Source organism: Hemicordylus capensis, chromosome 2 (genome assembly GCF_027244095.1).
Source record: "Hemicordylus capensis ecotype Gifberg chromosome 2, rHemCap1.1.pri, whole genome shotgun sequence".
Taxonomy (NCBI): domain Eukaryota; kingdom Metazoa; phylum Chordata; class Lepidosauria; order Squamata; family Cordylidae; genus Hemicordylus; species Hemicordylus capensis.
The window spans coordinates 92,641,188-92,665,614 of NC_069658.1; the positions used below are offsets into that span (position 1 = coordinate 92,641,188).

General features: G+C 41.1%; 1 protein-coding gene across 5 annotated transcripts in view; it reads left to right on the forward strand.

Moving 5' to 3' along the window:
* The window catches only part of CNTNAP4 (contactin associated protein family member 4), a 420,639-nt gene that overhangs the window by 322,023 nt on the left and 74,189 nt on the right, over window positions 1-24,427 (forward strand). For all 5 annotated transcript variants that reach the window (XR_008316516.1, XM_053297596.1, XM_053297597.1 and 2 more), the window contains 3 exons: window positions 11,545-11,742; window positions 17,790-17,949; window positions 21,962-22,089. Coding sequence is in view for 4 of the 5 variants with exons in the window: in XM_053297596.1 (XP_053153571.1) it covers window positions 11,545-11,742; window positions 17,790-17,949; window positions 21,962-22,089 (486 nt within the window). In the remaining variant the exon portion in view is untranslated. The remainder of the gene's footprint in view (window positions 1-11,544; window positions 11,743-17,789; window positions 17,950-21,961; window positions 22,090-24,427) is intronic.

A 24,427-nucleotide genomic window follows, 5' to 3' on the forward strand; every position in this document is an offset into this window, starting at 1 on the left:
AGAGCCAGCGTGGTGTAGTGGTTAGAGTGCTGGACTAGGACCGGGGAGACCTGAGTCCAAATCCCCATTCAGCCATGATACTAGCTGGGTGACTCTGGGCCAGTCACTTCTCTCTCAACCTAACCTACTTCACGGGGTTGTTGTGAGGAGAAACTCAAGCGTGTAGTACACCGCTCTGGGCTCCTTGGAAGAAGAGCGGGATATAAATGTAAAAAATAAATAAATAAAATAAAGGTCTTCCTTATACTGAGAGCATGAGTTCAAGGAGCACTGCAGTGAATTGCCACAACTTTTATCCTGCCTTTTAAATGAGACAGAGATACTATTCATTAATTTTTGATCAAATCAAAGAGGAAAAAGAGGTACAATTTAAGCACTCCAATGATTTTAAACTCTGTCAGAAGGAGCCCAGCCCTCTGAGGTAAAGTGCAGTTTGATTTATCCCTGTGTATCCAGGAACATCTGCTAGTGTTCTCATCAGTCACTCCTTATTCAACACATTAAGCAAATCTCATTGATCAGTTTCTCATCAAGAGATGCAGTCTGACAGGATGAATCTTCAGTATTTGGGTCCCCCCGCCTTGTTTCCTCATGGCTGGTACAGTATTCCCTTTTCCCACCAGAGCCAATGAAGGCAGATGCCTACATTTCTTATACTCCTTCCTTGTCATTGATATTCATGTGGCTTTCTTCTCAGGCAGCTGGAGAGGGAGGTACTACTATCCGCTTTCATTCATGGAGGTCACTTTCAATATCACATGCCTGAGGTCCAAAGCTTCAAATCTGATGGCATCACTTTGCACAGCAACGTTGTTTTTCTGCTCTTCTAGGGTTGTAGATAACAGCTTAATAAGCTGTCTTTGATACCTCATTTTTTATGTGTAGCATTTGTGTAAAAAGTAGTTTTACATATAGTTATACATTGAACAACCTTATGCCCAGCTATCATCACTGAACACACACTTTTAAAATATTGATCAAAACTTCGAAACTAATAGATAAACGTCAGTGCAGTATTTGATTATCAGGGATGTGGATCTCTCCATCTCATCTTACTACAGCTGATTTACATATATTTTAAAATAATATTTTGTTTGTCAGTTACTCCCAGGCTGCCATAAATAAAAGAAGTTGAAAGCATGGTGTCTTGTTCTGCAGAATAGTTAAAACACTTAACTGTAAAATATTGATTCAATTTCTCAGGAGACACGAGGCCTACAAATAAATTTAGTGAGTGGATTGGCCAAAATTATAAGAGTTAGTTATTATATAAAGTGAAAATCTAGCAAGGGCAAAAAATGATTTGCTAATAAATATAGAGCTGGACAAAATGTACCCCAAAACATGCTGAGCAGCTGGTTCTAAATCTGGCTGTCCTGCCAAGCATCCTTATCGCTGTTTTCTAGAATGCAGCATTATTGTTTGTATTACATTGTTAGAAAGGAATTGTCCTACAGATAGAATGGAGGGTCAGTCTTTTATCAGTGCACAGAAGGACCTTCTTTTTAGCAGACAAAACCGGAAGGCGATGAATGCCACCAAGATATTTGGGGAAAATATCAGTCCTCATACAACCATAAAATGATGCAGGAGTTTAAGTGGCCCAAGCACATGTTACTGTGAATTCTCCACTCAAAAGCGGGGGAAAGCTTAATTTGGTAACATTTGATGTTAATGAACTGAGTATTTTACAAGTGCATTATCCATTTGTTTTCCAATTCCTGAATGAAAATGGACTTCAATTTGCATAGATTATGTTTTGGTGAAATACCTGAAAATTATTAGTGTAATTTCAGTAAAACACCAAATCACCAATGCAGATTTAGGAACTTTGCAAAGAATAGGAGCTAGTTCAAATGCAGGTGGAAATGTAGTAATTCCGACCGCTTGATAATTTGCAAGTACTGTAACCAATTAAATTCATGAATATCAAACTGTCTGTTCAGCTAGCACCAATGTAAGGATATTAATGAAGCACATATTCCCCAAATGTTGCTGCTGATCTCAGCATTTTGCCTCTTTGGTGTACTTATAGTTTTGCAATTGAAAATTACAAAATGAATTCACTGAAATGTTTTCATTAACATGTTTTACTAAGAAGGAAAATTTTACCTGTCACATGAAATGTCCTTGCACCCTTACTTCTAACAGAGTACTTCTAGTTCTGTCACAATAAGTGAATGTATTCATCTGAATCAGAACAGGTTGTAATCTCCATAAAACATGTGTTTTAACCAGCTATAACATACTCAAGCCACAAACTCCTCCTAGCATATCCATCAAAGGCACAGGCATTCTAAAATGTGTTAGAAATAGGACATTAAGTATACTTTCAGTTAACCATAGAAGAAAATAGGGAGCTGAGACAGCCACTGAGATACTGCTGTGATATATTCCCACATCCATCAGCATTATCTGTTGCTTCTTCCATAAAGGTCATACAGAGAAAACATTACAGTCAAGACTAGAGGCTAGAAAATAGTTATGAAATGGACAAGAAGGAGGAGCCAAGATTCTTACCAGGTGAAAATGAAAAGTACTTCAGCATATGATGCCAACAATGGTAGATCCAGGATAAAACAACAATAATGAATGCTGAACCTTTGCAATTTTATTTTCCATCTTCCAACTTTATATAAGAATATCTGTATAATAGATTCAGTTTGCAAGCAAATGCTTGAAGACAGAGGAGGCAGCAAATTTTGTTTTTCTCCTAAAGAAGACACCAAGCAAGGAAATAAGCAAAGGCATAAATTAATAACTAAATCAAGAAGAAAACAAAGGGGAAAGGACAAGTTACATTTGTTAGGGCTAGTCTTTTCTAAGTATTTCTGGCTGGTTGGAAGTTTTTGTTTATTTTTAACAAGAACATTTAGTTTGGGTGGGGGATTAGCTTCAGGTGAGTCACTCAGCTTGAGGGAGGGGCCACATTCATTAGGTCCAAGCGACTTTTTGCAAGCAACTCTTGAAAACAAGAGGAACTTGTCAGACCAGAGGAACTTTGTGAAGAGGATTTTGCAAATAGATATTGAAGGAGTTTGGAGTGGAGTTTAGTGAGGAACTGTGGGGGGAACACAGAAGAGTCCCCCTTTTCACAAAGGGTCACTCAGCATAAGGAGAAGATGAGTACTACCCCACTTTTGTAATTTTCTTGGAAGACAGAGCTTTAAAACATTTACTTATCTCACTAGCTAAGACCTAGTTTTCAAACAAACAAGCTCTATATAGTCTAAATAATCAATAAATCCAGTTATGAAGGTAGAATTCCAGGAGGGGGTGCTTCCCAGTGTATTCCAAAGAGTGTTGCATGTATGACTATCTCCCTGAGGGGCTGAAGTTGTGGGTGCACACTCATTGCAAAGAGCTCCTGGCTCTCGAAACAATTTTGTTCCCTCAAAGCCAAGGTCACTGACCTAGAGAAACTCAGGGAGGCAGAGAGTTATGTGGGTGAGACCCTCAAGGATGTGGTAGAAGCATCCTACTCCCAGGCTGGCAGCTCCTCTGCTGCCATGGAGAATGCTCAAGAAAGGAAGAGGGGAATGCTCCCCTAGAAGAGATCTCTTCAAGGGGAGTATATGGGTCCATATCATCTTGCACAGAGGATACTCCTCTAGGGGTTGGAGGCCTCCTAGTAGTGGGTAATTTGATCATTAGGAGCATAGAGAGGTGGGTTTGTGACCTGTGAGTATACTGTACAGTAACTTGCCTGCCTAGTGTGAAGGTTGCGGACATCTCACAATGTCTAGATAGGCTGATAGGCAGTGCTAAGGAGGAGTCAGCTGTTGTGGTGCACATTGGCACCACGTATGTTGCAAAATGCAGTCAGAAGGTCCTGGAAGCCATATTTAGGCAGCTAGGTAGCATATTGACGTCCAGCACCCCAAGGGTAGCATTCTCTGAGGTGCTACCTGTTCCATGTGCAGGGCCAGTGAGACATGTGGAGCTAAGGTGTCTCAATGTATGTACGTATTAGATGTTTGTGCTGGGAAAGGGGGTTTATATTTGTTAGGAACTGGGATACATTTTGGGGCAATTGAAGCCTGGACAAAAGGGACAGGCTCCTCTTGAACCAATATTGAACCAGACTGCTGGCAATTTAAGTAATAAAGGTCACAGAGCAGCTTTTAAAATGATGCCTGGGAGGATGCCAACAGGAACTGGGTGGTATCTGGTTCAGCAAGCAAAATCCCCTAAGGTATGAGGGTTAAAACATTTCAGATAAAGCAGGACAGAGCAGAACCAGGAGTAGAGCAGATTGAAACATATGACAGCTGGTCAAAAAGGTTGTGTCAGTAAGGGAGATAGCATTTGCCAATGCCAGGTAAGAAACTAGGTGTTTAGGTGTTTATATACCAATGCCAGAAGCCTCTAAGCCAAGATGGGCGAGCTAGAGTACATGGTTGCTAATGAAAACATTAGGAGAACTGGAGTCCTCCACATAATCATTATGGGTGACAATACTAGGACTGGAAGGAAATGTGTTAGTCAGGACATGTTATCACCCTCAGACCAAATGCTGAGAGTGACCTGGAGTTAAAGAAGCAAATAAGAGAGGTGCCAAAAAGAGACAGAGCTGTAAAAATGGGTGACTCCAATTACCCTCATATAGGCAAATTCTGGGCAAATTCATGTACGGGTATTGATAGAGAGGTCCAATTTCTAAACATGCTGTATGACTGTGCCTTAGAATAGTTAGTCGTGGAACCAACCAGAGAGAAGGCAACTTGGATTTAATTCTGAGTGTAGCCCAGGACCTGGTGCAAGATGTCAGAGTTGAAGAAACATTGGGGAATAGTGACCATAGTCTGATCCAGTTCAGCTTCTGTGTGAGTGGAGCACTGCCAAGTAGATCCAACACTGATGCACTGGACTCCAGAAGAGAAAATTTTTCAAAAATGAGGGGACTGGCAAAAAGGAAGCTGAAAGGGAAAACTGGGAGGGTCAAAGCACTCCAGAAAGCTTGCAACTTATTTAAAACTATAATAATAGAAGCTCTGTTGGAATGTATACCAAGAAGGAGGAAAGGTACCACAAAGTTCAGGAGAATGCCAGCATGGCTAACAAGTAGAGTCAGAGAAGCTATGAAAGGGAGGAAGACTTCTTTCAGAAAATGGAAGTCCTGCACAGATGAAGAGAACAGGAAGGAACAAAAACACTGGCAAAGGAAATGCAAGGAGACAATAAGGGATGCAAAAACAAAACCTTCTTTAAACATATCAGAAGCAGAAAACCTGCAGGGAGGTGGTTGGACTCTTAGATGAGGATGGCATGAAAGGGATTATTAAAGAGGAAAAGGAGATTGCAGAGAAGCTGAATGAGTTCTTTGCATTTGTCTTCGCGGTAGAGGATACTGACCATATACCCACTCCATATCTGAGCTTCTCAGGCTTGGAGGCTAAAGAACTAGGACAATTTGAAGTGATGAGAGAGGATGTTCTTGATAAATTCTTGACAAATTGATAAATAAAAACAAATCACTAGGGCCAGATGGCATCCACACAAGAGTATTGAAGGAACTCAAATGTGAAATTGCTGAGCTCCTTACAAAAATATGTAACTTGTCCCTACAATCAGGCTCTGTACCAGAGGACTGAAAAGTAGCTAATGTTACTCCAATTTTCAAAAAGGGGGGATCTGGGAAATTGCAGGCCAGTTAGCTTAACTTCTATGCCAGGCAAATTTATGGAAAGCATATATAAGGACAAAATTGTTAAGCATATACCTGTAGAAGAGCAGGTCTTGCTGAATGAGAACCAGCATGCCTTCTGTAAGGGCAAGTCTTACCTCACTAATGTTTTGGAATTCTTTGAGAGTGTCAACAGGCATGTGGATAATGATGATCCAATTAACATAGTTTACTTGGACTTCCAAAAAGCTTTTGACAAAGTTCCCCACCAAATGCTCTTGAGTAAACTTAGCAGTCATGCAATAAGGGGACAGGTTCATGTGTGGATTGGTAACTGGTTGAGGGACAGGAAACAGAGGGTAGGGATAAATGGGCAATTTTCTCTATGGAGGGAAGTAAGAGGTGGGGTCCCCCAGGGATCTGTACTGGGACCAGTGCTCTTCAACTTGTTCATAGATTATATAGAAGTCGGGGTAAGCAGCAAAGTGGCCAGATTTTCAGATGACACTAAACTATTTGTGATGAGCTCCAAAAGGATCTCTCCAAACTGGATAAGTGGGCAACAACATGGCAAATGAGGTTCAATGTAAGCAAGTGTAAAGTGATGCATACTCTACTGATTGATTGTTTGATATGATATGATTTGATTTATATATTGCCCTTCCAAAGATGGCTCAGGGCGGCTTACATTAAAAACAAAAACATTTAAAATCAATTAACAATTAAAATTAAAAAACCAATTAAAAGCAGATTAAAATTGCAATTAAAACTAAATAACATTAAAACTAAATATCATTAATAGCCAGGATGAAAAGATGGGTCTTTAAGGCTCTCTTGAAGGCCTCCAATGAAGACAGATCCTCTTATATCCATAGGGAGCGCATTCGACAACCTAGGTGCGACAACAGAGAAGGGTCTATCCCAGGTCACCATAAGATGAACTGGTGGCACCTGAAGGCGGACCCCTCCCGATGATCTCAATGAGCACTGGGGATCTTGTAGAGAAAGGTGTTTCCTCACGTAACCCAAACATAAGCTAACTCAGGTAACCCCTGCTAACTTGGCAAAGAGACACCTTTTAATGTGGTGATTCTCTTTATTTAGCAGGGGGAGAGTAACTGGCCCTATCCATCTCCAGCACAGGACCTCCAGTGACTTATCTATCTTATCTTTTATTTTAGATTGTGAGCCCTTTGGGGACAGGGTTCCATCTTATTTGTTTGTTATTTATCTGTGTAAACTGCCCTGAACCATTTTTGGACGGGCAGTATAGAAATCGAATAAATAAATAAATAAATAAATAAAAACTGTAGTTGAGAAGAAAGAAAAACAAGTTAAAATAAATGACATAGCAATACCAGGGGACAGCAGAATAGAAGAAAAAGAAATAGAAAAAAATCACAAAATACAAAGATCTACAAATTGAAATTGAAAGGCTGTGGCAGAAAAAGACCAAAATAATCCCAGTGGTAATTGGCGCCCTGGGTGCAGTTCCAAAGACCTTGAAGAGCACCTCAACACCATAGGGGTCACAGAAATCACCATCAGCCAATTACAAAAAGCAGCTTTACTGGGAACAGCCTATATTCTGCGACGATATCTATAACAACAGCAACAACATTGACAATAAAATCCTGGCATCCCCCGTCCTTGGGAAGGACTCGATGTCTGGATAAAACAAACCAGTCAATAACACCTGTCTGACTGTGTAAAATAATAATAATAATAATAATAATAATAAATAAATAAATAAATAAATAAATAAATAAATAAATAAATAAACAAACAAGCAAGCAAGCAAGCAAGCAAGCAAGCCAGCCAGCCAGCCAGCCAGCCAGCCAGCCATTCAGGGCTTTAAAAGTAATAACCAACACTTTGTACTTTGCCCAGAATCATTTTGGCAACTGTTTGATTACAGGCATAATGTGGTCTCTCTGAGATACCCCAGAGTATCTGGCTGCCACATTTTGAACTAACTGAAGTTTCCAAACTACATACAAAGGCAGCCCTAGATAGAGCACATTGCTGTAGTCCAACCTGGAGTACCAGCTGGTGAACCACTCTTTTCAGGTCATTCTCCTCAAGAAGCAGGCATTTCTTGGGGTTGTGGTGGACAGCTCATTGAAAGTGTCGACAGTGCACGGTAGCTGTGAAAATGGCAAATTCCATGCTAGGGGTCATTAGGAAGGAGATCGAAAATAAAAATGTTAATATTATAATGCCCTTATACACATCTATGATGTGGCCACATTTGGGGTACTATGTGTAGTTCTGGTCACCGTATCTTGAGAAGGACAATGCAGAACTGGAAATAGTGCAGAAGAGGGCAACCATGATTATCAGGGGCCTAGAGCACCTCCCTTATTAGTCATGGCTACAGCATCTGGGCTTTTTAGTTGGAAAAGAGGCAACTACGGTGAGACATGATCAAGCTGTATAAAATTATGCAGAGAAAGTGTATACAGAGAAAGTGTATAGAGAGAATTTTTTCTCCCTCTCTCACAACACTAGAACCAGGGGTCATCATCTGAAACTGAAGGCTGGGTATTTTAGGACCAACAAAAGGAAGTACTTTTTCACACAGTGTATAATCAATTATCAAATTCTCTGCCATGGGATGTGGTGATGGCCACCAGCTTTAAAAGTGGCTTAGACAAACTCATGGAGGACAGGTCTATCAATGGCTACTAGTCTGGTGGCTATAGGCCACCTCCAGCCTCAGAGGCAAGATGCCTCTAAATGCCAGATGCAGGGGAACAACAGTGAGAAAGGACATGCCCTCACCTCTTACCTGTGGGCTTCTCAGAGGCATCTTGGGGGCCACTGGGTGAAACAGGATGCTGTACTAGATGGGCCTTCAGTCTGAACCGCAGGGCTGTTCTTATTATTTATTTTTGTTTGTGCTATCCGTGCCAAATCCAGTTATCTAGAAAGTAAGGCGCTTCCAGGCACACCAATAGCAAGAGAAGAACCAACCATTTAGCTTTTCCTCGGGGCTAAAGAGTAAGCATTAGCTTTAGTTATTGAGTAGGGACTATGCAGTCAGCCAGAGGCCATTTATCATCTTAACTTCTCTTAACATCAGAAGCAAAAGGAACTTCAGTGGTGAGGATGTGATCTGTAAATCACCTAGTGGATGGAGAAAGATTATGAAGATGATTAAGAAAATACTTTTCTCAAATAATCCCATATGGAATCAATAATTAGCTAAATTTGTGCCCTGATATTTTGGGCTACAAGCCGACAGATTCTAATATTACTTTCACATTATACATTGTATTATCATTGCTGTTCTGAGTTTGTTTTCATCCAAAAATAGCTGATAATTGTTTGACTTTATTTTCAAACCAATCCAATTAAATGAGCTTATTTACCCTCAAACTATGTAAAGAGGAAGCAGGAATGTTCAAAACCTTGGTTCACATAGTGACTAACATTGCATGTGTCAAAGGGGGAAGGGTGATTTTTGCCGATCTCCCCTTCGCTTGCTGCCCCACAGTGCCCCCTGAAAATATGTTCATGTAGGCTGGGGAACCTTCATAATCAGTATGCAAATCCTTATTTTAATTAGGGTTATACATTTGAATTCTCATTAAATACAATTCTAAAACTCAGAGGACTATACAATGTATATATTGAATGCTTAAATGAATAAATATGAGGTACTCATATATTGCATAGAAATAAAATATTTTCAATTGTCATACAATCTCAAATAATTGTCTTTTTATGCAGCAAAAACTACAGACACATTGACAGGGGTCATATAATTGGATTGGTCCTGTGATTGGTTATGGCACTGTGCTTAATGCTTTTCTTGCATAATGACTATAGGAGGTAGCAATGTTGATATTTGGCAGTTCAGGTCATTCCATTTATTTTATTTATTTGTATGCTTGTTTGTCTTTATTTATTTAAATGTCTAAGAAGTCTGTGCAGATAATGAAAAGAACAGAGTACAAGTATAGGTGTGATCACACATTCAGAATAGTATCTAATACTACAAATTATCCCCTTTATCATATTTTATTATTCTGAAATATTTGCACAAAAAGTAAAAGGCAGTGATCCATAGTTATTCAACACTTGGCAGCTGAGGAAATTCATCACTACTAATTTTGAGCTCCACAAAAGTTGACTCCCCCCCAAGTATTCAGATTGTCTTGTGAATATGCTCCCATGTGATCACATTACTGTTGACAATGACCTGGAGAACATGCCTTCCAGTGCATGAGAAATAGAGCTCTCAGCACATGAGGACATATTCAAGATTGATTTACTATATGCAGTTGCAGGAGATGGGGGGAGAATCCACTTTTTAATTAATGCTTTGCTTTTAAAAGGCCTCAGATGCTTACAAACATGCTGAGACATGCAAATGAAAGTCTAATGGATGAAGGAATCCATCAAATTCAATAGCGATATCCACTCGATCCTCTGTCAAACTCCGTCAAACCTGTCATCATTTCAACCTCATAGGTGGTCCTACTGTGCTTGTTTTTTCTACATGAAACAGCAGCCAGATTTGCCATCCTTGGGTTGAGACCATAGCTGGTGGAGAGGGGGCCATTACATCTGCCACCGTGGACCTGATGTAAATTATTCTCCTGTGGTTGCTATTTGCAAGAGAAAAAAGCTCCTGTTGAACTCAATGGGAGGTGTCTTTTCTTTGGCAGACAGCTATAGGGACCCAATCTGGATTGAAAGGGGGTTAGGGTTAAGTTCCTCTCCTCCCACTGTTTTTCTGATCTACAGGGACCTGATCACTAGACCCAATTGCATGCTCAAGTAATATCTAGCTTAACTCTCAGACATGACTTTACTCTGTCTCTCAAGTTTCAGACAGAGTAAAGTTTCAGCCAGTGTATGAAATTAGATCTGGTGCTAGCTGTTTCATTCATCAAGAAACGGCATATACCATACATTTACTATGTCAAACTTCTCCCATTATTTTATACAAGCCGACCCCCGCACAGAGCATCTGCTCGTTTTGGGGGGACGGTTACCTCTCTCCCCCCCCTGCCCCAGTCTCCGGCTAGGCCGCCGCCGGCCTCTGCGTTTGGGCTGGGCCTGCCGCCGCTGGCCTCCGCGTTTGGGCCGGGCCCGCCACCGCCGGCCTCCGTGTTCGGGCCGGGCCCGCCGCCACCAGCCTCCGCAGCCAGGCCGGGCCCACCGCCACCGGCCTCCCCAGCCGGGCCAGGGCCCCCGCCACCGCCGGCCTCCCCGGCCGGGCCAGGGCCCCCGCCACCGCCGGCCTCCCTGGCTGGGCCAGGCCCGCTGCCGCCCTGGCCTCCATGGCCCGGCAAGGCCCGCCGCCGCCTCTGTCCCCCACCACAGACACGCCTCAGCCAATCAGGTGTGTCCCTCCGCTCCGCTGCCCAGCCAATCAGCTGGGTTGCCGGGACGCATCCCCACAGAGGCTGAGGCACGTCTACGGGGATTAAATATATAGATGGTAAACCAAAGTGCAAAGTTAATATATATTGTTCCTGATGTGCAGGATTGTATTATGGCAGTGATGTTCAATAGAACAGAACTATTGTTTTATATTAACTGGATTCAATAGGTGAACATGTTACTGAGATGCCTTGTCTTGCATCCCCCAAAACGTTGTAACTAGTTCCATTAACCAAGCTGGGCTTTGGAGCTATGTTTGTCAAATATGAGCCACATATAAATGCTTTATGATATGGCCTTGTGGACAGGGGAGGGAGGTTCTGCTGTTCAAAAGTTTTTAAAAAGACCAACTGGTTGCACAAAATCACTTGTGTACACTTACAATCTCCTGGCATGACACATTTATTCTCTTTTATCTCTCAGAGGACAGGGACAAAAAATATTGTTGCCCAGGGTATGCTTACGTGCATCTCTAAATGTACATCTTGATTTCATTGAGCCTTCTCTGTCTACTTTGTAAGATACCACTTGGACAATTATACAGCACAACAACACTGAGTTAACCAGAGTCAAAAGTGCTAATCGAGAGAACCCACACACTGTGTTTTTCAAATATGCTGCCAACCTAGAACAGCTTCAGGCTACAATTAACCATGCAGAACACTGTGAACAGGAATTTGCTTACCACTGCAAAAAGTCACGGCTTTCAAATAAGCAAGGTAAGTAATGCAGACAAATCTTATTATGCTGCATAATGTGTTATACTCAACAAACCACTGTAGATATTTAATTCTGCCAAGGTTATGGCATCTTGCCATTATAGTTTGTTTTTTAAAAAGTTTCAAGATTTAGCAAACAAATCCCAACCCTGTAAGTTGCTGAATAGCTTCTGAACCACAAAAGCACCAAGGTCAATTTATAATGAGCTTCATTCAGAGCATTAACTGCTTTCAAACTCAATTTCTCATTTAATCCTACAGTTTAACAGAAATTACAACAAAGCTTCTTCTTGGCCTGCATGTAAAGGACTTTAACATTTTGCCAACAGCTAAAGTAAATATAGATTGAATCTTTGATAAGAGAAGCCTACAGCACTGAAATTAAATGGGGAGGGGGGAGTTCTGATCTTTATATTTAAAATGCTTCATTGTATATTGCCAAACAATTATTTATGAAATGCAGAGGCAAATTTTAAAACATGAAGCAGTTCTTTGGGTTTTTTAAAATTGAGATTGTACTGATTTAAACACACACACATATACATGAATGTGTATGCAGTATTAAATATGCAGAACTGAAGAATGTATTAATAGCCAGCAAACATGAAACAGACTCAAGAATAATAGGCAGTTGTAGAAATTTCATAGGATACCATGAAGACAAACAGCAATAGCTCATCTGCAGCTGAAAAATGATTGGCTCTATTTGTGGAGAAGTGGCCCATTGGTGGCTTTTAAATGCATGGCCATAAATAAGCAGGTCTTCAGTTTGGCTATCTTAGTATTCCAGGATAAAAACCAATATTGCTCTGAAACAACTGTGCTTACTGTTGCACATGTACAGAGACCCACATTGATATTGCTTGCTCAGTCTTTACACTTGTAAATGAGGATAGAATACTTGAACATTCCATGCATAAACTCCCTCTTCGTGTGATGTGTAAATTGAAGTAGCTATTCAATTGCACAAGTATAGAATGTGATAATAGTAATGAGTAAAACAAATTAAATGGGAAAGTTTCGTTCCACTTAGCCAGGAGTAGGGATTCATAGCACTTAGTTTCCTATATGAAGAGTGTGTAAATATACCTTCAGGAGAAGTCACAGGCTGATATGTTTATATATTGCCTTTTTTCAGAAGCTGCATCAAGTCCATCATTTCCCTTTCATCTGATTATTAGTATTCACAACCAAAGCAGAACCCTGACTAATCACTGCTTAGTTATAATCCTTTAATAGCATTACCAATCTCACATCAGTACACAAACAACTGCTTCAGGTTCCCTTTCCAGATAACTTGATGAATTCAGATTAAAAACAAAAAACAAAACAAAAACCACAAAAAACCTGGAGAAGTTACTCTCCAGTTACTATGGAATGTTTACAACTTTTTTCCTATTATTATCTTGAAACATGAGAAAATGCACTCTTTAGACATGATCCAAAATCACATGATTTACTCCCTACCAGTACCATTTAAATCCTGATCAAGAGGAATCTGAAAAGAAAATAGCTGGCAAGCATCTTTGCCTGTGTTAAACCAATATCTTAATTCGTTGAAGCTGTACTCTGAAAAATATAGATAATTTTATAAACCAAAGTATCAGGGGATAATATGCAGGGAATTAGAGATGGAGACCCAATCCAAAGCAGAAAGTGAATTATAAATTAATTATATTAATCATTATAAGGAGTAGCAGAATAAATATTTTTCTTAACCATTTTTAAAAATATTGCTGTAGACTGGTGCAACATTAAAATCAAGGTAGTACAGCCTGTTAAACTTTCAATGCAGTTCCATATTGCCATGCGGCACAGAGAACTATGTTGGCTTGCTTCCCCCTCTCAGGAGAACAGTTTACAGCTTTGGTCTATGAACATGCAAATTGGATTACATTTTAGAGACTTGGTTCATCCCTCCTCTGGGACCTTTCTTTTTGTGTGAAAACTCCTCAGTAATCTGAGAATGCTAACATTAGAAAATCATGTACTGTTAGCCAAGTTAGCCAATCTACACATTTTCCTAACATCCGAACAGCTCAATTAATGCCAATTCTGTCTTGCGTTCACTTGCATTTCTGTCTTGCGTTCACTTCATTTTCTAGACCATTTTTTTAAAAAAGGGTTTTACACAGTTCCACTCTCCATTAATCATAATCAACAACAAATATTTAAATACTTTTCATTTTTCAAACAAAAGTTTCCAAACCAAAGCTCCAGCATTCTCTGTATCCAGCAGTGGCCAAGCAGATGCCTCTGGGAAGTCCATAAGTAGGACATGAAGTCAATAGCCCTCCCCACTTCAACTCATTCCAGCAACTGGTGTTAAAAAGCTGTACTGCCTCTGAACAATGGGGGCCCCACAAAGCCCTACTGGCTACATCTCATGATAAATATATCCTCTATGAATGTTTTCAGTCCCAATTTAAAGCCATCTAAACAAGAGCCCATGACAACTTTATGTGGCAGCCAATTCCATAAATGAATAGGGCCTTTTCAATAGTGGCTCTGACACTGTGCATTAGGTCTCCACTGTTTGCCCTACGCACTTTGCTCGCCTTCCTGAGTTTGGTGAAGACATGAGCCATGTTTAGGCAAAGTGGGGACTGTTCTCATCTACAGCATCCCAAAAAGCATGCTCCAACAAAGCTCATGCTGATGCACTCAGAAGCCCCACGCCTGCTGTCCATGGACAGCCTTTGTCTTCTGTGACAAATGCTGTAAGCATGGAGGGGGTAGGGCTTCTGAGCATGTCAGTGTGAGGATGGAGCTTCAGATCAAACATTTAGGACACTGTACGTGAGTACAGTATCCCCACTTTTTATAATGCCTGAACAGGGCTAATGCCCCGAACTGTACTAATATTGTACATTGCCTAAACAGTACTAATATTATTAGAGTTGGGGGGAGGATATCTTTATCCACTTTCGCCTCACAATACCTAATTTTATAATGTAATGTGTCCCTGCCCTTCACCTGGCACCTTTGTTCTAAACTAAAATACTTTAGCTTTTCCACATTTAGACAGGTATATGGAGCATGCATGAGGGACGATTCAGATTAAGAGCCTGTCATGTGATAAAAGCCTTCTCTGCTGCTACCCTAAGGCAGTACACAAATATTTGTTTGTTTATTTGTTTGTTTGTTTGTTTGTTTGTTTGTTTGTTTATTTATTTATTTATTTATTTATTTTACATATTTTTATACCACCCAAAACCTATGTCCCTGGGCAGTTTACAACAGGATTAAAAGTAAAACGTTAATTAAAAACAAAATTTTAAAACACAATTTAAAATTTTAAAACAATATTCTAAAAACAACTTTAAAACAATCAAAACAATATCCGTTAAAAGTCTGGGTGAAGAAATGCATCTTTAGAGACTTTTTAAAAATTGTCAGATATGGGGAGGCTCTTATTTCACTAGGGAGCGCATTCCAAAGCCTCGGGGCAGCAACCGAGAAGGCCCGACCCTGAGTAGCTACCAGACGAGCTGGTGGCAAATGCAGACGGACCTCTCCTGATGATCTCAATGGGCGGTGGGGTTCATAACGAAGAAGATGTTCTCTTAAAACTTCTCCCTGTTCTCTCTCTAAAATTTGTATTCATGCTTTATCACATCATATCATATCTCACTGATTTGCGCCATGTCACCTATATGCCCATAATATGTATGCATGTGGAATTTTAAAATGATCTTTCATAAATTATTTATAGGGTTTCTCTAGCTTTCTTGTTTCCCCCCATTATGAGTTGCAAAATCAAAAACCTGAGAGAGCATTGCTGCCATTATGCATCTTCTAATTCCCTCCCCCCCGCCCCCAGCTGTAGTTCTTGTTTTGAAGGCCTGCTGGGCTGACAGTTGTATAGTGTGTGAAAGGTTCAATATGTTGCCAGCTGAGAAACTGCCAGGCTATAGCAGAGGGCTTGTCTAAGAGTGACCTGTAATAAGTCCTGACAGTTGTTAGTAAGAAAAAACAGGCATATGTTTTCGGGTTCTTGGTGGGAGGGTTGTTGCAGAAAGCCTGAATGTTCCTAGCAACAAAAGCAAAACCCACCTCTCTGTTGCCATATAATTGAACATTACATTGTTTTCCTACTGTGCCTCAACTTTTGCATTAATTTCAAAGTTCACCTTTCTTCCTTTTCCTTTAAGATGGATTATCTTCATGCTTCAGATATTTTAGTAATTACCCTTTTCTGTATATTTTGTGCGTTTACCGCTCTGTTTAGCTAGCAGCATCTTTTGCATTAATGTACAGTACTGTAGAATTGCTCCCTCATTTTTACTGTAAAAGTAAACCTTGCTGAGGAGAGGGTTGACCGTGAGTAGTTGCTTCATGTCACTGGGTAGATCAGACCTGTTATGGAGCACAGCCTTGACATGGTTCCACTTCCACTACTGTGTATAATAATTTGCTGCATGAGCTGACATTTTCAGTTAAAAACTATTCCAGAGTTTGCTATGCAGACAGTGCCGGATTTAGGCACAAACTAAGCAAGCTACAGTTTAGGGCCTCCCATTAAGACGAGCTTCCCCCAAAATGACTAAATTTCAAGTTTTACTAATTGGTTAAAGAATAAAAGAGTTAATATTTTTATTTTTAAAAAAATAAGTAAAAGAAAATAGAAGAGTTTATAAATCTGTGCAGAATAGGTGTGTGCACGGAACCGGCTGGCCCAGTTAGGTTCGAATCTGATCCAGACTTGAACAAGACCAGGCCAGTTTGGTCCAGCACGCCTTCGAACCCCACCCAGTTTGGTTTGGGGGGGGGGAGTTCGCGGACCTTTTTTTAAAAAGGGGGGGGGAATTACCATACCCATTTGGGGGAGTTGTTGGAGGTGGTGGTGGGGGTTGCGGAGGTTCCCCATCCCCCCGCCGGCCTCCCTTGCAGCCCAAACTGGCCCATTTGGCCAGCTCTTCAGCCTGTTCGGGCCTTCCTCCTCCAGAGTGGCAGCCATTTTTGAGGCTGCTGCCCCTGCACAATTGGCCTCTGCATGGCCTGGGTCATGCACAGGCCAATTTCAGGCATGGCGGCCTCCAAAATGGCCACCACGCTGGAGGGGGGAGGCCCAAATGGGCCAAAGAGCCAGCCAAACTGGCCAGTTTGGGTTGCAAGGGAGGCTGGGGGGGAGGGGGAACCTCCATGGACCTCCCCCCCTGCTGCCTTCAACAACTTCCCCGAAGGGGGTAAGGTTAAAAAAATTCTTTTAAAAAACAAAAACAAAAAAGGTCTGTGAATCCCCAAATAGTTGGGGGGTATTCAATCTAGGGTCAGACCGAACAGGGGATGGTTCGGTTCAACCCCAAACCTTCGGATGTCGAACTCATCGAATGTTGAACCTGTTCGCACATCCCTAGTGCAGAAATGATTTAGTTCTATTTACATTTTATTAGACCAGGGCCCACATTACACCAATGCTCACCATCAGAGTTACAGGCAATGTTTGCCTCCTCAGATTAACATTTCTGTAACGGTGAACAGTATGGCAACTGGGGGGAGTGAATGATGTGCTAGGGTGGGACTTATGACCCATGTTTTAATGCAATGGGGCCTTTTAAGCGTGACATGGTTTAGAGCCTAAGCATGTCATCATCCAGCCCTGTATACAGAAAATGTATGCTTACTACTTATATTGCTAAAATAGCATGAAGGCTTTTTCAGGTAGAGCTTTCTCTTACTAGTAGAACTTTTCTATTGATCTTATTTCAGAGTACAAATTACGTGGATGATTTGGAGCAAGGCATCTCTTTATTCATATGCCATCATAAAGGAAATTGCATAAGTGGCCTGCTTAAGATAAATGATTCTAATATCATGCCTGACTGAGTTAGGGACTACCAGTTCTCTTTTTCCAGTGATATAAGCAAAAACCTTGACTATCTTTTAGTTCATGATAATGAAACATTAAATTGAAAAATATGTAAGTGTTTTAAAGGAGTGGAGCTAATTTTATTTCGAATGATCAAATTTCAAAAACCTTTTTGAAAAACAGGTAGAACAAGAAACTACAAGCATCAATGTTCTAACTTCTTCTTCTTTTTTAGATGGGATTCCATTCAGTTGGTGGATTGGCAAAATCAATGAAACACAGACTTACTGGGGAGGCTCTATGCCAGAGGATGTTCAGAAATGTACTTGTGGAATTCAGGGGAGCTGCATTGATTCCCAACATGACTGTAACTGTGATGCTGACAGAAATGAATGGTGATTTTTTTCATTATTTCCTTTGCTTGCAAAAAGTTAAAGGTTGAATTTCAAAATATGTTTCCATGGTTTCTGATAGTGGCTAGCTATCTAACGATCACAACAATTTCATTTTTTAGTAAAATGTTGTTTGAGAAATCCAACCTAACTTCGTTCAGGATCACAGTACAAATGTTTCCCTACTAGCTTCTGTAAAATGAGGTTCCAAAATCTTTTAAAATAGCTATTTACATTTAAATAAAGTGTCAAGGTTCACTTTCTCTTACACCAAAGGGTTTCTTTGTTTTTGTTTTTCATGTGTGAACTCTGAAACAAAACTTTAAAGATAAATGTGAAGATTTGTCCTAGGTTATTGTTAGCAATCATTGTTGTGTCATAATTTAATCCCAAGGGGCTAAATAGCAAGGGTAACCTTTGAACAGTTATGTCAGACTTGGTTTGGTAGGTTCACAAATATGATTTGGAAATGTACTAGTACCAATAGTGAGGTTGTTCACATGACCAGGCAGGTGGGGCTGTGGTCAAGCAGGAGGGAAGGCTGGTTAAACTCACCTTCCCACCAGATTAGTGACTGCATGTTTCTGGGAGCGTGGACCACATTCCCAGATTATCGTGGAGCTCTGGAAGCCAGTATGATGCTTCACAGCCTTTGGATATCCCACAATGCACCACATGAAATTTGCGGTGCATTGGAGGATTCCCCCAAGAGGTGGGTGCTCTAGTCACCTGTCTCTGTGTCCACTGGGGCTGAATGTAGCCCCAGCGAACACACAATCCCAGAGCTCTGGTAAGGGCTCACTCGAACCCTTAACCCTGGCTAAGAACCGGGTTTAAAAGTGGGGCTAGGAGGCACTGCCGCACTGGGGTTGGGCCCAATTCTGGCAGTTCCCACATGCAGCCTAACCCAGGCTAGGCTTCCGTGTGGGAACATCCTCAGTTGTCTAGCTTTAGGATGCATATATTCTAGAGCCGATCTTTATTCACACTGTTAGAAAAGCATGAAGCACCATGAAACCATGGCTTTGTTTGTTTGTTTGTTTGTTTGTTTGTTTGTTTGTTTGTTTTATAAACCACCCCATCCAAAGGCTCTGGGCAGAGCACAACAGGTAAAATACTACAACAAACAGCATTTAAAACAAACAGGTTAAAACAATATAAAAACAAATCTAAAATAACTCAGAGCAATGGCTGAGTTATATTGTTTTAAAACCAATTAAAATTACTCAAAAATAATTTAAGAACCTTGGAAGGCCAGACCAAACAAGTAAGTTTTTAGGGCTCTCTTGAAGGCCAACAATGAGCCCAGACTATGGAAATCTGCCGGGAGGGCATTCCATGGGCTAGGAGCAGCTACAGAGAAGGCTTGGTTCTGAGTTGCCACCAGACATGCCAGTGGTAACTGGAGACGGACCTCTCCAAATGACCTCAATGTGCAATGGGGATCATACAGAAGAAGGTGCTCTTTAAGGTAACCCGGACCTAAGCCGTTTAGGGTTTTAAAGGTAATAACATAGGTACAGGGGTTATAACAGGGGTACAGACACAGGAAAACTTGAGAAACAACTCCTCACTTAAATTTTTTAGAGAGTGGTCTTTGTGGGAGGAAGATATGAGTTATTTATTTTAGAGGGGAAAGTTGAATATAATGAGGGAAGAACTCTGATGCTTGGGGTGGTGGTGGATCTCACCACACCTTATAATGGTTTTCGAGAACATAAAGAAACATGAAGCAGAGATAAGGTGTTATTCATGTCTTTTTAAAAAATAAAACCTACATTCAAAATTTCCATTCTCTGTACAATAGCCAACAATGTGTGCCTATAACACAGAGATGAGGTGGTAGAGGACGACAGGAAACACATATAGAACAGTATTGGCAAGCATAGCTTTATTGTTTACAGTGCCCATGCGCTTGATGAAATGTGGGTGGGGACATACCTATGTTTCTGATAACCCATCTGCTGATGATGGAAATTACCTGCTGAATGACCCAGAGGCAAAGAATGTTTTTAAGACACCATACAATATGAGCCAATCATGCTGACCCCCATCACCAGTAACATGGGGAATGATTAGATTATTAACTTAGTGAATCATGGGAATGCTGTGGACATAATCTGATTTCAAAAAAAAGTGTATGGCAAAGTTCCCCATGATAATTTGATTAGCAAACTCTTCAAATCTGAACTAGTATAATCAAGCAGATTCACAGCTGGTTGGAAAACCGTACTTTAAGAATGTTCATTGATTGCTTTTCATTAGATTGGATGGTGGTTTTGAGTGCAGGAGTACCACAGTTCTCTGTCCTGGGGCCAGATCATCATTATTATCAATGACATGGATGAAGGGATAGAATGAATCTTCATCAAATTGTATGAATGTTTGTATAAGACTGAGTGCAATTTTGAGATAGCTGCAGTGGTTTCATTTTGCCACATAATAAGGTCATTCACACGACTTATGCTAGGGTTGGGTCCGGACCGGTCCGGAGGCCATTGTAAAGGCCTCCGGACCATCCAGACTGGTTCGGAAGTGGCCGGTCCGGTCCGGGTGGAGGGAGACCCTTTAAGGGCGGGGAGGGTTTACTTACCCCTCCCGCCGCTTTGCCCCCTCCAGCGCCCATAGTTATTGTAGAAATTGGGGCGGCAGGATACCTCCCCACCGCCCCTTCTTGCTCCACAATTCAAAAGGCTGCAACAAGCCTTCTGCGCACACGCACGCGGCACGGCGCGCGAGCTTCACATCGACCCAATGCGACGGGTAGACCGGGTCTCCAACCGCCGGAGGCCCGGTCTACCCGCCGGGACAAGGCCGGGTAGACCGGGCCTCCGCCGGTGGTCGGAGGCCCGGTCTACCCATCGCGTCGGGTCGACGTGAAGCTCGCGCGTCTTTACACCACCATCCAATCTAATGAAAAGCAATCAATGAACATTCTTAAAGTACGGTTTTCCAACCAGCTGTGAATCTGCTTGATTATACTAGTTCAGATTTGAAGAGTTTGCTAATCAAATTATCATGGGGAACTTTGCCATACACTTTTTTTTGAAATCACAGCATTCCCATGATTCACTAAGTTAATAATCTAATCATTCCCCATGTTACTGGTGATGGGGTCAGCATGAATGGCTCATATTGTATGGTGTCTTAAAAACATTCTTTGCCTCTGGGTCATTCAGCAGGTCATTTCCATCATCAGCAGATGGGTTATCAGAAACATAGGTATGTCCCCACCCACATTTCATCAAGCGCATGGGCACTGTAAACAATAAAGCTATGCTTGCCAATACTGTTCTATATGTGTTTCCTGTCATCCTCTACCACCTCATCTCTGTGTTATAGGCACACATTGTTGGCTATTGTACAGAGAATGGAAATTTTGAATGTAGGTTTTATTTTTTAAAAAGACATGGTATCCTGCCGCCCCAATTTCTACAATAACTACGGGCGCTGGAGGGGGCAAAGCGGCAGGAGGGGTAAGTAAACCCTCCCCGCCCTTAAAGGGACCCCCTGCACAGTGCCGGACCGCAGGTGTGCGGTTCCGTGCACACCCCTAACTTATGCTTACCTGGCCTGGGGATATCAGGAGCCGTCCTGCCTTCCCCCACATAATTTAAGCTGCTTTCGGGCTTACCAGAACTGTGTGCCCACACAACTGGCATGCAATTGCTCCAAGAACAGTGAGGGAGCGGGAGAAAAGCTGGCTGCAGCCTCCCACATCCCACAATGCACCACAAAACAAGCATTCTAGGTGCCCAGCTCTGTGTCTGCTCGAGCTACCTGCAGCTCTAACCCTAACCCTAACCCAGCTTTCCACCCCTGCCCTCTGCCCTTCTTGCCCAGTTGTTTGAATAGCCTCAATATGTTCACATTGGTGAACAGCATGGTGTATTGTTACAACTCAACTATATACCATAATCACAATGGCAATACAATTCCTTTACATGACTGAAGTAGAAAGATGGTGGTTATATTTGAAGCATTATTTGAAGTTTTGTTTGTTTACTTATTTTAGGACTAATGACACAGGACTCCTATCCTACAAAGACCACTTACCAGTAACAAAACTTGTCATCACAGACACAGACCGACCAAATTCAGAAGCAGCATACAAACTTGGACCCTTGCTGTGCCGTGGTGATAGTAAGTAATTTGATTTTGTGAATGATGTCACCTGACACCTGCTACACATGGATGTACAATTTAATATGGGGCTTTCAGGGGTGACTTTGAGCTGGGGTTACAGGGTCTCAGCACTGTAACATTCTTTATAGCCAAAGCCTATTTAAGGTGTGATATCAAGAGTGTAATTTGTATTTCTAGTAGTTGTAGTGTGAATGTAGCCCTGTTCAGGCTTTATACACACTCACATATAGCATCCATAAGAATGTGCTTGAAAGCCCCACCCCTGCTGTGATGCACACAAAAATCCCAATCCCCCTGCTATCCACACTTATAGCATTTGTCTGCAGGCATTTTGTACAGCCCAAGCCTAAACATGTTTACTCAGAATCAAGTCCCATTGAATCGAATGGTAGCAAATTTGAGACTTGTATTGTTCTTAAGCATGAAGCAAGGCATGGTTTGGTTTATGACATTCTAAATAGCAGTTAAATTTGAATACTTTAGGGCTTCTGAGCAGACACTTGTCGAACACATCCAGTCAAGAACACAGCATATATCAGACACAATGATGGGATATATTAGGAAGTAGCACATCAGTTAAATATTGAAACAGTGTATTATAGTATTGAGAGTGAGGGCATTGGGATGAAATAGATGGGGAGAATATATCAAAGGATGCTATTCCTTTAAGGCAGGAAGTCCATCTCCTTGGAAGACAAGCTCTCCCAATTTGATATTTTCTGTGTTTCTTTTATGTATTATTATTAGTGCTGAACTTTTGTGAGGTATGATTTTTGCTGTAAAACATACTGTTCTGGGAGCACAAACATGTTTGTGAAAAACTCCTACATTTCATATATTTTTATATGGTTCCCCCAATTTGCTGCTGCTCGAGTTACCCAAGCATCTGGGTCAACAACCCTGCTTTGTCATTCTTTGCTAGCAGTTTTGTTGCCTTTCAGTGTTTCAAGGCAAGGCTTTTGCTCTGATCCAGGTGCATGGTGTAGTTATGCATGCCTAGTTATAACAAAATATGGATGTGGTTGCATATTTGGGTGCACAACTGAACATTCTGCTGAAAGTAATGCCATGTTGCTATGCACATTCCAGTAAGCATCTGTATGAATTTCTGACCCAGGTGATGTCCATCTGCACTGCATTACTTTCAATAAGATGCATGCATCCAAATGCACATTGCTATAAATATTCTGCCACAAGTAGTCAGGTGAGGGCCTAACTATGGTATATTGAGAACACGCTATGGCTCTGACATATGGGAATCCAGTTTAACAAGCTGGATACAAGAAACAATCATTACAGTACATAGACTGGGAAAGTGGTCGGCTTGTTCTTTTAAGTGCAGTGTATTGGTAAGCTTTCTAATATGCACTTGCAGATTCTAGGCGGTGTATAACATTTGTTTCAGTCTTCCTTTTGGGGCTGCTGAACAATGCAAATAGGATCAGGTAGAGAAGGAAAAAGGTACATTACCTAGAAGCATTGTCAAACAAAGAAAAATTGATATTGCTGAGCTCATGATCCTGATCTGACTGCCCACTAGAGAGATCTGTGCTTCTGCCTGCTGCTGCTGCCACTCTCAAAGACCAAATTATATTACTCCCCTTAAAAGAATACATCTTAATATTCTTTTTAACACACGGAAATCCTTATTCACATAATTGTTCACCAGGATACTGTTCAGAAGGCAGAGTGAACGAATGTTTACTTCCAATGACCCAGGTGCCAAAGGCTCCATTAAATGATTTGAAATGGAAAGCCTGTATACTCTCTTGGCTCCAATAACCAAGCTACCATTTGCTGATGTAATAAAAGATCTGTTTAAGGAAAATAGGAAAGCTAAGGAGATCTATAAACAGCAATGTCCTGAAACTGGTTTAAGCAGTTTCTATTTAAAAGGTTTGGAATGTAAGTTTTAATTCTCAAATTATATTTGTGTCTTTTAGAATATATTTAATTCTAATCTATTCAGCTTTGCTCCTTAGTCTTTAGCTCAGAAACTTTTCAGACATTGAACATGATATATTATATGGTGGACCTGTACCAGTGAGTGCTGTTATGCACACCATTAATGCAGCCCCATGTCAACATTTCCCTGCATGTGCATAGTAAACATAGGAGAAGTTAATCTAGCACATTTTTCCTGGGTGTTAATGATTTTCATATAGAAGTATTTTCAAACATATGATTCTTCCCTACTTACTTGAGGCGATACTGTTCTGGTAGACTATGCCACAAAACCTCCAGGACACTTGTGTTAGCTACAAATATGTGTTTGAAATGAACCCCATATATAACCTGATGTTAGGAAAGTATCCCAGAGGCATAGGCATAAGTT